Source organism: Microcaecilia unicolor, chromosome 4 (assembly GCF_901765095.1).
Source record: "Microcaecilia unicolor chromosome 4, aMicUni1.1, whole genome shotgun sequence".
Taxonomy (NCBI): Eukaryota; Metazoa; Chordata; class Amphibia; order Gymnophiona; family Siphonopidae; genus Microcaecilia; species Microcaecilia unicolor.
The window spans coordinates 75,589,391-75,605,979 of NC_044034.1; the positions used below are offsets into that span (position 1 = coordinate 75,589,391).

General features: G+C 43.2%; 1 protein-coding gene across 3 annotated transcripts in view; it reads right to left on the reverse strand.

Annotated features, from left to right (window-relative positions):
- Positions 1 to 16,589, reverse strand: part of KATNAL1 (katanin catalytic subunit A1 like 1) — a 139,871-nt gene that overhangs the window by 26,054 nt on the left and 97,228 nt on the right. For all 3 annotated transcript variants that reach the window (XM_030200358.1, XM_030200357.1, XM_030200356.1), the window contains exon 8: positions 7,643 to 7,769. In XM_030200358.1, the coding sequence (XP_030056218.1) occupies positions 7,643 to 7,769 (127 nt within the window). The remainder of the gene's footprint in view (positions 1 to 7,642; positions 7,770 to 16,589) is intronic.

Genomic DNA, 16,589 nt, shown 5'->3' on the forward strand with positions numbered 1-16,589 from the left:
CTCCAATCAGTATTTTATAGGCTTCTATCATATCTCCCCCTCAGCCGTCTCTTCTCCAAGCAGAAGAGTCCTAGCCTGTTTACCGTTTCCTCATAGGAAAGTCGTCCCATCCCCTTTATCATTTTCATCACCTTTTCTAATTCTGCTACATCTTTTTTTTAGATGAAGTGACCAAAATTGCACACAATATTTGAGATGCGGTTGCACCATGGAGTGATACAAAAGCATTATAATGTTCTCAGTTTTGTTCTCCATTCATTTCCTAATTATTCCTAACATTCTATTTGTTTTCTTACCCGCTGCTGCACACTAAGCAGAGGGTTTCAACATATCATCAACAATGACACCAAGATCCTTTTCCTGGGCAGTATATGGAGCCTTTTATCACATAGCTATTGTTTGGGTTCCTCTTTCCTACCTGTTATCACTTTGCACTTGTTTACATTAAACGTCATCTGCCTCTTGGATGCCCAACCACCCAGTCTCGTAAGGTCCACTTACAATTTAACAACTTTGAATAAGTTTGAGTCATCAGCATACATGTGCTATTCTCTAATCTCACTCAAGACAAGCCAAAGGAAATGAACATAAGAATAGCCATACTGGGTCAGACCAACAGTCCATTTAGCCCAGGATCTTGCTTCCAACAGTGGCCAATCCAGGTCACAAGTACCTGGCAGAAACCCAATTAGCAGCAAAATTCCATGTTACCAGTCCAGGGGCAAGCAGTGGCTTCCCTCCCATGACCATCTCAATAACAGAGTATGGACCTTTCCTCCAAGAACTCATCCAAAATTTTTTTAAACCTAGATACATTAACTGCTGTTACCATATCCTTCGGTAGTGAGTTCCAGAGCTTAACTATTCTTTGAGTGAAAAAATATTTCCTCCTATTTGTTTTAAAAGTATTTCCATGTAATTTCATTGAGTGTCCCCTGGACTTGTGCAACTCTCCCAAGCACAAAAATGTCCTGCTGCCCCCGTATATTTCATAATTTATGCACTGCAGCAGAACCATAACTCCTCCCATTTCTAATCAGGAGCCTTCACTGGGAGAACAACAACTTCCAAGGAAAAATTATGTTCTTACCTGATAATTTTCTTTCCTTTAATCATACCAGACTAACGGGTTTTACTTTATACTTTTTGAAAGCGTGAAATATCGATTCACTTTTACACGTTCTACAGCACTCAGGATTTTATAGATCTCAATAATATTCCCTTCAGCCATCTCTTTTCCAAGCTGAACAGCCCTAACTTCTTTAACCTTTCCTCATATTGGAAGAGTTTCATCCCTTTTATCATTTTGGTCGTTCTTCTTTGAACCTTTTCTAATTCCACTATATCTTTTTTGAGATATGGCAACCAGAATTGAATGCAGTACTCAAGATAAGGTCACATCATGGAGCAATAGAGGCATTATAGTACTCTTGGTCTTATTTTGCATCCTTTTCCTAATAATTCCTAGCATCCTGTTTGCTTTTTTGGCTGCCGCTGCACACTAGGCAGAAGATTTCAGCGTTTCGTCTACAATGACACCTAGATTTTTTTTCTTGAGTGCTAACTCCTAAGGTGGACCCTAGAATCAGGTAACTATGATTTGGATTACTCTTCCCAATGTGCATCACTTTGCATTTGTCCACATTAAATCTCATCTGCTATTTGGATGCCCAGTCTTCCAATTTCCTAAGGTCTTCCTGCAATTTTTCACAAGAAGAGACTCCAGAGTCGAGAGAACCAACTAACTGGAGCGCTAGTCTCTCCAGGAGAACCATGAAGAAAAGGGCAGCAGCATACCAGGGTATGTCCATCTACTAGCGGAAGGAGACAGAGAAAATAGTTCCAAGTAAACCGCCCCTTAAGGGTATCATGCAGCCTGGAATGTTCAGTATTTCGAATAGCCAAGCAATGGTGCTCTGAAGTCTAGAAGAAAACACAGTTAATACCAAACAGGCAAACACTTGGAGCCAATATGCAGAACCTCACTGTTCCTGCTTGGCCAAAGGCAACTGCAACCTCCCCTAACAGTAAAATAAGCGGGACGGAATGGTCCATACTGTGCTTGCTCAAGCACATAGAGATCTACCTCTGAATCCGGAGAAAGAACTCTGTGATGCCAAGTAACAGGAGTCATACAGAGCTGGCACATCAACAAGTGGCAGGAGATTGAATAGAGAAGATGAAGTAGGCAGTGCTGTAGGACATCCCAGCGTATTGAAGCGTTGTGGAACAGTCAGGGATACCTAAAGGAAACAACACTCTGACAGACTTTAGCCAGGGAGGGCATCTGGACTGGTCTGGTATTATTAAAGGAAAGAAAATGATCAGGTAAGAACATAATTTTTCCTTCCTTGTCATCTATACCAGACCAGTCTAGACTAATGGGATGTAGCAAAGAAGTTTCCCAAAGGGGGGGGGGGGGGGGGGGGGGGGGAGAAAAGAAGAATGCAGGAGGTTGAAAAATCAACAAAGCTATACACACAGCAAAAAACTGATCAGCAGAAAAGGATTCGAATATCCGAACCATCAGGCTACCAAAATGGAACAGAGTTAGACACTAGAAAAGGAACTGAAGCCGTAGGACGTAAAACAAACATCCTGAGCAAAAGAAAAATTACGTACCCCTGTCTTGAGTCCAGTATGGTCGGATGAAGCGACCCTAACAAGTACTAGGAGTACGCAACCCCAAACAGTGCGCCACACTTCATAGAAGAAAGGAAATAAGGCCCAGGAACCACCCAGACCCGCGCCTAGTGAGAGAATCAAACTCCACAGAACAAGAAGAGACTCCAGAGTCGAGAGAACCAACTAACTGGAGCGCTAGTCTCTCCAGGAGAACCATGAAGAAAAGGGCAGCAGCATACCAGGGTACAACCGTAGAAAGAGTACTCCTCAACCAGCTCGCTCTGGACTTAGGGATGAACGAACAGAGCCAATAGCACAAAAGGAGACAAAAAGAAAGAGAGTCAAGAGCCACACTGTGGAGAAAAGACCCCCAAGGTGCCAAGTAGCCACAAAAGGAGCTGAGACTAATTCAAACTCCAGCAATGGAGAAGCTTCTTGCCAGTCACCAAGAGGCTATGGCAAGAAAAGGTGCCACAGGAATGGTGGCTAACAGGAGACAAGACAGCCTTGTCTAACAGTCTAAACTGCGGTATGCCACAACTGCTGAAAAGTTACTGTATCCAACCTGCAGAAAAACACTGGGGTTGACCAACAAGGTGAAACAGTGCCCAACAGGCAAAGGTGAAAATATGCTCCACAGTCAGAGACTGAACTGTGCTCAAGGGACAGAAAAGAAGCTGCGCTCATCAGGCAGGCAGAGAAGGATCCGTGCTCAACGAGAACAAACGGAGCTGCACTCAAAGCACACAAACTGAGCCATGCACCACAGGCAGAGAAAGAGTTGCACACCTCTGGCAAAGATAGAAATGCCCTGAACAAGCTGAGAGTAACAGACAGAGGATGAGCAGTGCCCCACTGAAAGAGCTGGATGTTAGAGGTACCTGCAGAACTGAAGCTGCGGTAGCAATGGAACTGTGTATAAAACGCAGACAAGGAGCTGCTTTTCACACGCAAACAAGGAGCTGCGCTCCTGACACCGGCAAGGAACTGCGCTCCAGGCACCAGCAAGGAGCAGCGTTCTACACGCCGACAAGGAGCTATGCTTCCTACGCAGACATGAAGCTCTATAGCACCTGCAGTCACAAAGCTGTGCTCCACTTCACCCAATTTGCAGAGAAGAGTTGTGCTAAACATACAGAGATGGAGCTACACTCAACAGGCGGTGGAGCTGCGCTCTGCACGCAGACAGGGAGCTGCGTTCCATACGCAAAGAGAGAGAGCTGCATGCCACACAGAGAAGGAGCTGCGTTCCACAGGCAGACACAGGACTATGCCCCACGCTGAGACCTGAAGAGAAAGAACTACACTCAACATGTGACAACAGAGCTGCGTTCAACATGCAGAGAAGAAAGGTTGCAGAATAAGTAGCGAAGGAAATTCACTCAACATGCCATGATAGAGCTGTCCCCAACATACAGCAATGGAACTAAACCCAACCTGGAACTGTAGAACTGTGCCCAACATGCAGCGATGGAGCCGTGCCCAACCTGGAACAGTGGAACTGCATGGAATAATGAAGCCGCGCTCAACATGCAGCGATGGAGCCGTGCTCAACAAGCAAAATGCATAGATGGAGTCCCAGGGAACAGCCAGAGAAGAAGGTACTGCCAGGAGGTCAACAGGAAAGGCGCACAACTTGTGGAAATGCAGACCTGGCGCTGCACTCCCCTGGCCCAGAGGGACTAAAATTACAAGAAGAGAAAGCCCAGTGCCCCAAGAAACACTCTTGGCCCTCAAGTGGTCTCTGAGCCACAATGACCGCCATCCTAGGCAACCAATAGGGAGCAGCGGTCAATGTAGAGAAAGAACTCCCGCCAAGAGGGAGGTAAGCATCACAGAGCTGGAATCCTCAGACCATAGGGAGCAAAATGCAGCCGCAAGGCAATGAGGAAAAAACAACTCTCGTCAGGCCATGAACAAAGAGGAAGCTGGCCACTAACACCAAACTGAGGAAAAAACAGCTAAGGGAGAGTCAAACTCCAGATGCACAGCAATAGATCTGTTCAGTAGGAAAGAACTGCGTCCCTTACAGAAAAAGGAAGGAGTGCCAAATGTGCCAGGAGAGAGGTGCCTGAAACTAGAAAAGGCAAAATCCGCCTGTGCCAGGCTAAAACTCCCGCCCGAAAGCAAGGAAGAGCTGTGGCAAACTAGTCCTAAAAAGGCACATTCCCATAAACAGACAATGAACTGAGTCCAAGCAAAAGACTGGCAAGAATGGCACTCCCGAGGGTACTCAGAAGAGGGATTTGAGCTAGTAGTTGCACACCAAGAGCAACTCGGACCCCCACCAGAAGGAAAGTACCCTACAGACAAACCAGAGTAGACAGGAGGGATCCACGGGGACGAGAGAACCAGAACCTCCCTAAGGAAGGGAGGAAAAACTGCTGCGAAAACAAGAATCAAATAGCAGGGGCGTCTCAAGCAAGATGCCAGAAGCAGCAGAGACCGGACGGTCTGAAAAAGAACTGACCAACAGCCGTGAAAGGCTGACAGGAATGAAAAAATAGCCCTGGATTAAAAAGACCGAGCCTGCAGCCAAACAGAGCCAGCAAGAGACTTCCCCCACTTTGGAAATGGCAGACTAAGACCTCCGAACCGCAACAGTACAAGTTCCAGCAACGGGGCCGCCCTCTGAACCAGCCGCCGTCTAGGACCATGAAGAGGAGAAAAACAACTGAATTTCGTGATCCAGGCACGAGCCGTGCCCCACAAAAAAAAAAATCAAAGCAACTGGTACCAGCTCAGAAGGGTCCAAGATCAGAATCAGACGCCGGCCAGTGAAATTCAAAGAAACTTCGAAAGCAGCCCCCTAGAATACATTGCCAAAGTTTTAGAATACATTGCCAAAGTTTCTTCTTCTTTTTTTTTTTTTAAACGACCTTCTTCACTAGAGACAGGAATTAAAAAAGGTTTACCTGAGAGGCAGAAAAGGAGGGAACAACAGTTTCCTTTTTCATAAACAACCTTCTTCACTAGTGACAGAAATTAATAAAGGCTTACCTCAGAGGCAGAAATTCAGATACACCTACCACCACAGGAGAGAAGAACCCCACAGGGGAGACAAGTTACTCCATGCCACAATTAACCATCACCCTGCTAGAAAGACAGCCAGGGGAGGGGAGGGAACCAGGGTCACTGGATATCACCCTAGCTGGCAGATAAGGAACTCAGGACCACTGAGTATCATCTAAAACTAGCCCCAACACGGCTACCAGCACATCCCTGGCTCCACTGTCACCAGAAGAATCTGGGATAGGAGCTACCAGTCAGCAATCCAGAGCAGCTGCACGATCCGTCTACCATCCGCTAGGAGACAGAGAAAATACTGAATATTCCAGGCTGCACAATACCCTTAAGGGGCAGTTTACTTGGAACTATTTTCTCTGTCTCCTTCCGCTGGTAGATGGACATAACTCATTAGTCTGGACTGGTATGGTATAGATGACAAGGAAGGAGCAGTTTTGTTTGATTGGTGAACTGCCATTTTTAAAGGAATACTTGTTGTAAGTAAGCAACTTTGCTTTCTCTAAAGACAAGTCAGTTCAATGAGTTACAGAAGCAACTCCATAGCTAAGAGTACACCACAACAAAAGGGAAAACAGCAAAAAGAAAGGTCAATGGATCAGATATTTTGTTAGTAAAAATTCCATTCCATGTTTTCTTTTTCATTAAACATGGAAAACAAGTAATTGATCTGTACTGGGTCACTGAGCCTGTAGAGTGACGCAATGTCAGCAGACCACGGAGGAAGAAGAGGTGAGGACAATGAACTTCTTTGAAAAGTGCCCTCCTACAGGTGCAATGCAGTGACACCAGTGTTCACCTCTCCCTACCAACTTGGTGAAACACAGCAGTAACAAACAGAAGCTGACACTCACTCTGCCACCACTGACAATGTAGTCAAACACAGCAGAGCCACACTGCAAGCACTCCTGCCACACCCTCTAGCCAATCACTCTTCAAATCCATCTCTTCAAAAACCTACGAATAACCACACTTCAAATCTACCTCTCCAAATCTATCTCTTCAAAACCCTGCGAAAAACTACACTTCAAATCTACCTCTTCAAAAACTATATAAACAAAGAACCAAAACTCTACAACTGAATATAAAAGCTACCTCTACTTTTCCTAGTCAAATCTATCTCTTGAAAAACCCTTTAAATATCCACACAAACTATAGATGCCCTCTCTACTTTGCATAACATCATTGTAACCCCACCAAAATGTAAATTGTAAGCAACTTTGAACCGAAATTTGTTTTTGGATAACAGTGGGATACAAGAATGCATACATATAAATATAAAAGGGCCCCTTAGTATTTTACTAATGTATCATGTTAATTATGTACCATGTATTTTCTTCCTCCTCCCCTCCCCAACAACCTATTATAAAATTAGACTGTTTAACATTATATACTATCCTCAGTTCATAGCAATGAGTCTAATTTTATAATAGGTTGTTGGGGAGGAATGAAGAAGAAACACTTTAGCCAAGATTTCCACATTATATAGTTTAATATAGCTATTGGCCTTTTTTTTTTTTTACAACCACTTTCTCCATATCCCATAAAGACCCATCAGCAATCTTAACTTTATTATTAAACACAAAATATACTGGGTCTTAAGTGAGAGCAGCACAGACATATCTGTTAATAAATAGGTGTCAAGTTTACAACTCCTACAACAGTGTATTTCCATACCCAACATATATTTCACTGTAATTCGAGCACTGTGACCATATTACTTGAATGAGAAGTATGTTCCAATCTAAATAATTAAACTCTAGCCTTCATCACAAATAATTCTTGTATATATCTATATATTCATTTTATTTCTTTGTATGCCACTATAACATTAAGCTTAAAGATCACCAATCTTAATGTAATAAAACTATACTCCAAAAAGAATGTGATAGAAATGAAAAATATTTGCACAATCATTCTCTTGAAAATATATCAAAAATGTTATAATAAAATGAAAGAGCTACATAAACATGACAACTTTAGAACTAATTACCATCCATTTGAATAAGTAGCTCTGACTTCACTCTCCGACTTGCCTCGTGTTCATCTGAAGTGCCCCGGCGGCTGCAGATAGAGTCAATCTCATCCATAAAGATAGTGGTTGGAGCATAGAACCTTGCCTTGGTCAAAATGAACAAATTATTAGTTCAGATGTAGACACAACAGTAACTGTACATGGTTTCTGTTAATTTTTCAGGCATTTTGGTTATAGAAAGAGTTCTAATAGCTAAACAGTTTTCTTAGCAGGCTGTTCCACTGGATCAACATGAAGATTATTCAAAGATATAAATAGGCTTCCAAGACATATTTGTTACTTCTTCAGATTTTACAGACTTCTGTGCCCTCAAAAGCTCATGAGTATTATATTGGTCCATTAAAAAAGGTATCAAAACTTGTAAATCTAGAATAATCTGAAAATATATAGAAAGGTAAAGCAGAATGGATTTTTGGTTTAGTATGGGACAATAATGTAATATAAGAAACTCCCACTCAGTGCTGTGCTGGCAGATTCCAGCTTGGTAAAAAGATATACTAGAATCGTCCTATAAAAAAAAAATCAACCATTATGGAACAGACAAAGGGACAAATGTAAGAACAAAGCAAAATTATAGAAAAACTGTACAATATACCAAGATATATGTGTTACATCATTTTTCTTTATAACTTTTTAAAATTTAGAGAACTCGCTCTATAGGTGAGAGTGTAGTTCAGTGTCCTCACTTGCACAATTCTGGAATATTTCTCTTAACTATCTTCAATAAAAAAAAACACGTACAAGCAAAAACTTGTGCAAACAATCTGGAGTGATTTCATCAATAAAGGCCAAATATAAGGGCTGTGCAAAAGCCTCAGAGTGATTTCTACATATGTTTTGCTTGTGCAGTTACTTCCACAAAATGTTTTCTCTTTAAGATAATGCAGGAAATGAAAGCCTTGGATAAAAAATGCATAATTTTAAGTATTAAAGAATGTTTTTTGCTTTTCTATTGGCTAATCTTTAAGGGCTCCTTTTATACAGTGGCACTACCAATTAGCGTGTGCTGAATGTGAAGAACCATGGGAATTGAATGGGCTTCTTTGCATTCAGTGAACAGCTAATCGTTAGCACCACTTTGTAAAAGGGGCCCTAAATCTGGCACCCCACTTCCTGTCAGCTGGGAGTATCGAGATGTGGGTGTAAGCATCCTTTAAGTCCGGAGAGCATAGCCAATCGTTTTCCTGAATCATGGGAAGAAGGGTGCCTAGGGAAACCATCCTGAACTTTTCTCGGACAAGAAATTTGTTCAGGGTTCACTAGAGATACGCGGAGGGGGCGGAGCAAGATGGCGGCAGTAACATCATCCCACGAGAGAGCCTTTGGAAAGTGCTGTATTAAACCCATACCTCCTGGTTGAATTTACTTCTAAAAAAAAATTTTACCTTATCCTTCTTCGCTGATGCCGCATACCAAGAGAAAAGGGGTTTTGAGAACCGGAACCCTGCCGGTTCGAACTTCGATTCCAACGCAGCTCTCTATCCAAGGATTCCTCGCGAGAACCCCTGCTACGACGCCGGGAAGCCCTGCTGAGCTCGATGCCCGAGGAGAGGCTGAGCTCCAGGGGCAGGACGTTTCTTTGTCCCCCCCGGTGCGCCCACCACCACCGCAACCAGCTGACGTCGATGAAGGGCGAGTAGCCCCTAATCGTGGAAACGAGAGAGGAGAGCTACTACCGGGTCCCCACTTCGACGATACAGCTGAGGCCTGTATTATAGCAAAGGCTGAGAGTCAGATGGCACAGAGGCCAGGAAAATCTTTAGTCTCCTCGCCGGCGGTGACTCTTGAGGCGATATGGGAGACTCTACAGACTGTGATGGAATCAACTAGCAAGATTGAACCGTTACTGGGTAAAGTAAATGAATTAACTACTGCATTTTCCTCTATGAAAGAAGAGGTAATTGAAAAGATTCAAAATATGTCTAATGAAACTTCTAAATTGAAGGAAATTTCAGTTAAATTAATACAAGATAATATGCTGATACATAAAAAGTTGGAACATTTTGAAAATCACAATAGGAGGTTAAATTTACGATTTTTGAATTTTCCACGGACTTCTATATATTCCCCATTAGAAATTTTCAAAAGGTATTTGATAGAAAATTTGAAACTTACCTTAGAAAATATACCTCCAGTGAATAAAATTTATTATCTTCCTACTAAGAAACCAATACAAGAGTTGAAACAACCGGATTTAAATGTATCAGACTTACTAGAAACTTCGTTAATCGATATAACTGACCGGCAAACCTTGCTGGTTTCATTCATATTTCCTCAAGATTTAGAATCTGTTAGAAGGATGGCTTTGAAGAACTTGCAAACCCCATTTTATGGGCAGAAAATCTGGGTATTCCCGGACGTGACTAAACAAACTCAAAGCAGAAGGAAAGACTTCTTAGCACTTCGAGTTGAAACTTTGTCTTTAGGAGCCTCATTCCACTTGAACTATCCTTGTAAATGCAATATTAAATATTTAGGGGTAAAATATGTTTTCTTTGAACCCGAACACTTAAAACAATTTATTTCACAGAAAAAATTACTATAATGCTTTTTTAATCTAAACCGTTATGTTTTGCCTTAAGATTAGGATGTGGGGAGAGTAATCATATATAAATTTGGGGTTTGTTTAATCTGCTATTGCTTTATTTCAATCTTGCCATGTGATCCACTAAATTTCTTTCTCCTAAGACAACGGCTCTTAGCCCCTCCAAATTTGGTGGTCTAATATAAGTTTGTAATATTTTCCTGTTTTATTTTGCCTAATTATGTGGTGATTTCTTAACTGTATTACCTATTCAAGTAGTAAATGCTTGTAAAAATGTGAAAATGATAAATAAAAATTTAAAAAAAAAGAAATTTGTTCAGGGCCCTTAGGTCTAGAATGGGACGCATCCCCCCTGTTTTCTTTTGCACAAATAAGTACCTGGAATAGAATCCCAGCCCTTCTTCCCCTGGTAGAACGGGTTCGACCGCTTGGGCCTGTAGAAGGGTGGAGAGTTCCTCTTAAAGTACCTGTTTGTGCTGGGAACTATAAGAATGAGCTCCCGGTGGACAATTTGGAGGTTTGGATTCCAGATTGAGGGTGTATCCTGACCAGACAATTTGAAGAACCCACCAATCGGAGGTTATAAGAAGCCACCTTTAAAAAATATCAACCTCCCCCCCCCGACCAGCAAGTCGTCTGGCACGGACACTTTTTCTGAGGCTATACAGAACTGGAGCCAGTCAAAAGCCCATCACTTGCTTTTCCTGGGGAGCCGCAGAGGCCTTAGGCACACGCTGTTGACGAGAACGAGCGTGCTGGGACTGAGTCTGGACAGGTTGCCGAGAAGCAGGAGTGCACCTACACCTAGCATAGGAATAGGGAGCACTCCTTCCCTCCAAAAAACCTCCTAGATGAGGAGGTAGTAGCATAAGACGCCCGGCGGGAGAGAGAATCCATAGCATCATTATGCTTTTTGAGCTGGTCAACCAGATCCTCTACTTTCTCACCAAAAAGGTTATCCCCCGGCAAGGAACATCCGCCATCCGTTGCTGGACCGAATGATCCAGGTCAGAGACACGCAGCCATGAGAGCCTGCGCATCACTATACCTTGGGCAGCGATTCTGGATGCTACATCAAAAGTGTCCAACGTACCCCTGGCCAGGAATTTTAGACACGCCTTCTGCTGCCTGACCACCTGGCGAAAAGGCTTGGCCTGCTCCGGAGGGAGCCCATCAACCAAGCTAGACAGTTGCCTCTCCGAGTTCCGCAAGTGGATGCTCTTGAAGAGCTGGTATGTCTTGATTTTGGCAGCGAGCATAGCGGCCTGATACGCCTTCCTCCCAAAAGAGTCCAAGGTTCTAGATTCTCTGCCTGGGGGCGCCGAGGCACAGTCCCTAGTACTCTTGGCCCTTTTGAGAGCGGAGTCCACCACCATGGAATTGTGAGGTAGCTAAGACTTCATCAATCCAGGTTCCCCGTGGATCCGATATTGGGATTCAGTTCTCTTCGGGTTAGACAGAGGGAATGACCAGTTTTGCATAAGGACTTCCTTCAGTACATTATGCAAAGGAGCTGTTGCAGCCTCTCTAGGTAGAGGATAATCCAGGACCTCGAGCATCTCAGCCCTGGGCTCATCTTCAACCTCCATAGGGAAGGAAATAACCTCAGCCATTTCCCGGACAAATGAGGTAAAGGATAGACTCTCCAGTGGAGACAGTCTCCTTTCTGGTGGAGAGGAAGGTTCAGAAGGAATCCCAAAAGACTCGTCAGAAGAAAAGTACCTAGGATCCTCCTGTTCCTCCCACGAGCGCTCATCTTCAGTATCGGACAAGACATCTCTTAGATCAGTCCGAAACTGAGCCTGTCTCGATGCCGAGGAATGACGTCCTCCATGGCGGTGCCGAGAAGTTGACGCCCGCCAGGACTCCGGTGAAGTGGACTTCCACTGACGTCGAAGGACAGTTGACCTGGGTGGCAGGCAGCACCAAGGTCGGGGACCTCACCACAGGTGAAGGGCCAGAGACACTGTAGCTGACAGTACGGAAAGCGCAAGCACTCCCGACACTGAAGCAGCCTGGCACAGTAACCCTTCCAGAAACTCTGGAAGCAAGGCCCTGATGCGCTCGTCGAGAGCTGCCATCGGACATGGCTGTGGGGTCGGTAAAAGAGCCGGTGGCAGAATCTGTCGAGGCTCGGGAGCAGGTACCAGGTTGCTAGACCAACGCATCGGCACCTCCTGAATGGAGGGGGAGCGATCCTCTCAGCGCCGACGCTTCTCGGGTGCTGAATCCCTCGACGCCCTGGAGCTCCTGGCACCGTGTGTCGAAGGAGAATGATGACGGTGCTTCTTAGCCTTCGCTCGACGCCCATCATCAAGACTCCTCTGTACCGATGAGGAAGACGTGGAATCCTCATGTCTCCTTGGGGCCGGGTCCGACGAAGGTCGGTCCCGTGGGGTCTGCATAACAGGAGGCCTCGAGACAGGTGGAGACCCGCTCAATGCCTCACTGCTCCCAGCACAAGTTGGTCGTTCTGCAGCCATTACCTTAGCTCCCGACGTCGATGTGTCCCTCAATGTCGATGCCGCCGACCTCGGTACCGATGTCGACGTCGAAGGACCGGACTGAGCCCCAAAAAGCTTCTCTCGTTGGGTCTCTCGAGACGCTTGGGTCCGTTTCTTCATGCGAAGACACAGACTACAAGCGGCTGGGCTGTGGTCGGGCCCAAGACACTGGCTACACCAAGCGTGGGTATCAGTACCCGAGATAGTCCAGTTGCACCGAGTACAACGTTTGAAGCCACTGGGTGTCTTTGATGACATGGAAGAAAAAATGGCTTCAGCAAAATCAAAAGAAGCGATTGTGCCTGTTAAAAGAAAAAAAGGGAGCGAAAAGAAGGGAGCAACCGGCCGCGTCGAAAAATAAAGGAAACTTAAAAAGGGGCAAAAAAAGTAAAGAAAAACTTTGGGAGTTTTGGTTTTTTTTTTTTTTAACTGTAAATTGTAATAACACGAAAGAAAAAAAAAGACAAAAAGACAACCAGAAAAAACTCTTTCCTGGGCCTGAGAGGAGCGGTGAAAACTCGACCACACCTCACCGCGGAGAAAAAAATAACTGAGTGGGAACGCTCATGCGACGGGTGGGAAGACAGCCGCGCTTGCTCAATGCGCGCTGCTCGCGCACCATAAGACTCTGGAAAGGTTGTTTTTTTTTATTTTTTATATTTTGTCTGCAAAATAGCCGTCCGATTCCCGGGCCAACATGGACGTTGACCCACATGTGAGAACAAGCAGCCTGCTTGTCCTCGGAGGAAAGGATTATCTCTTTTCAAAGTGATACACAATATTTAACAACATTGATTAAACAAAATCACTGACAGAGAAAAAAAACATATGAATACAAAAACTTAGATCACATTCCTAAAACATTAAAAATAAAAAGAAATGAATATGAATAAATAACTTATGTTGAACCACAGCAAAATATACAAGAATTGCTGTGCCTCAATATCCAAATTTATACCATTCAGAATTGCAGAGAGCTACCAGTCATGCTTTTACTATTTTCAGGATCATAATGTAATTGATTTTCTTCCTAATATCTATTGACATGGTGATCTAACTGAAAAGTATTATTAAGGAAAACATTATACTCCCTGTTTACAAAGCTGCGCTAGCTGCTGTCAGTGCGGTAATGCTGACACAGCCCATTCAATTTGAATGGACTGTATTGGCATTGCTGTGTGGCTTTGTAAACAGGGGGGTATCTTCCTTATCCATGATTTCTCTATTTCCTTAATGGCAGGCACACTTATTTTTTCACTTTGCAATTTTACATCAACACATCAGGAAAAACTCTTGAGACAAAGAAAAGATTATTCAGAAAAACAATGAAAAGATGGAAATCAAATGTCTATATATTACCATTAAAAACTCAAATTTAATACAAAAAAATCCTACTCACTACCAACAAAGAAAAACCAAAACAAATAAATAAATAAACAAACAAACAAAAAGCAGAACTAGAAGGTTTATACTTATTGAAGCAGAGATAATTACACAATAGAGTCACTAGAAGGAGCCTGAGCAATCTGCTTCAATTTATCACTAAGAAACGGAAATGGGACTTGATATACCGCCTTTCTGAGGTTTTTTGCAACTACATTCAAAGCGGTTTACATATATTCAGGTACTTATTTTGTACCAGGGGCAATGGAGGGTTAAGAGTCACAAGGAGCAGCAGTGGGAATCGAACTCGGTTCCCCAGGATCAAAGTCCACTGCACTAACTACTAGGCTACTCCTCCAATACTCCACTACTAAGCTGGGAAAACCCCCACACAAAAAAAGACAAAATTAATATTTTGGTGCTTAAGCATTTACACAGAAACTATGGTGGGCTCACTGGACCTAAGCTGTCTACTGGGTTGGTATCAACTCAATTTATCAGCTTGGTAAGCCACTTCCTTTTCTCTGATGGCTCAAAATCCTATATAATAAAACTCACCCTCAACGTTGAGTTCTGAGGACACTGACGTCACTGTCAGGTCCTCCGGGCACTTCCTTCTGGTTCGAAGCCACCGAAAACACAGTGTTGGGGCCCCACCCTCGCATCAAACGTGATGACGTCGAGGGCGGAGCAATGGCGTCAGTGGCTTCACAACCAACGACGCAACAGATTGAAGGTGGCGTGCCGAGGACCGCAACAATGGCGGCCAGTGCCATCAGAACACCGAAAGGGGTGAGTAGGGAGGGGGGAGGTTCGGAAGGAAACCGTGCTAGCGCTCATTTCATTGGCGCAAGAAACGGGCATGTTTTACTAGTATTAAATAAAAACTTTAAACTTAATTCATGCACCAATCAGTAACCAATGAAGAATCATGAGCACTGGCATGGCTCTCTCCCTGTGAAATCTGCTAAAAACACAATCCTTGCTGCAGTGTTCTGCACTAATTTCAATCTATAAAACAATTTTAATTGCAGACGCATCTAATCTGTGAAACAACCAGGGACAAAAGCAGAGTTCCAAATGCCTTTTGCTCTAAATTAAGAAGAAATTCTTACACCACTGTTGGTTTACACAAGGCTATCTTCACTGTAGGCATAACTTATCCCTCTAAATGTAATGACTCATTCATCATTACTCCCAAAGCCTTCATTTTTTTTTGTATGCATATATACGGTATTATTTTCACATTCAGACTCTGTCTTTAGTGGATTCACATTATAAAATCTGTGTCTGCACTATTTATTTTAAGATTAACTGCTAGAAGACAAGATGGGATCTTTTACATGTATGGGCTAGTTTCTCAGTAGCTTTCCAATTATCCCATACTGCAGTGGTCCTCAGCCCAGTCTATGGGGCACACCCAACCAGATGGGTTTTCATGATATCCACAATATGCATCAGTATGCAAATCTATCTCATGCATATTCATTGTGGATATCTTAAAAATCCTGACTAGAACAATCAGCTGAATATCCTAAGCATAATGCCCTTCAATTTATGAAGGATTGTTCCAATGTAAAATATATATTAAAAGGAAGAAAGAGGTGCTGTGATAACAGTTCCAGGCACGGAGAGATCTTCATTGGTAAGAATTTGCTTGGAAATTACTTGGGAAAAGTAGACTTAGAATTAAAAAAGTAACCCCCCTGGGACCTTATTTTTTAGTTAATCTGTTAATTTAGTAAATGAGTTTAAGGAATAGTTTTTCTTGACATAGAAAGTCTCCGTAGGCTAGCATTTAAGGGAGCTTTCCTACAGTACCAGCAGGGCCGGTCTTAGCAACTGCAGGGCCCTGTGCAGACCAGTTCGCTGGACCCCACCCCCCCAGCCCCACCCCTTGTTGACAAGATATGTTTTCAACATTTTTTTTTTATTTCAAATAACGACAAATCAAGCAAAACTTGTATACAAAAACTAATTCAAACATGAAAAATGCTATACTAGGAAACCTTTGGGTTTAAAAAGCATAACCACGTGCACGTAAGGACTAGATAAATGAATTAAAATGAATCCCCTTAATATGTAATACTTGGTAGCAATAATGAAACCGTGATTGAATATTCAGATAGCAATAAGCCTGAGCCAACAGATTTATTTTCCACTGAACATAATTAGCTTTGTATGAACTTGGCTGCTAATAGTGTGCTGAACTGGACAATGTTGGCATAGGTAGCCACACCCTTTTACCAGCCAAGGCACATATAAACAGTAATCATTGAAAACATTACACAAGTATAGGAGAAGAAAAATAACTTGGGTTTTTTTTCATTATAAATAATTTCTGTAAGCTGTTACAGCTCCAGTATACCCAAAATGGCACAAACCAGATTAGCATACAGACTCTGCATGCAGCACAATACCAGAAAAACAGAACATTGCTATACATTGCAAAATAAGACAGCAGATGTAAATT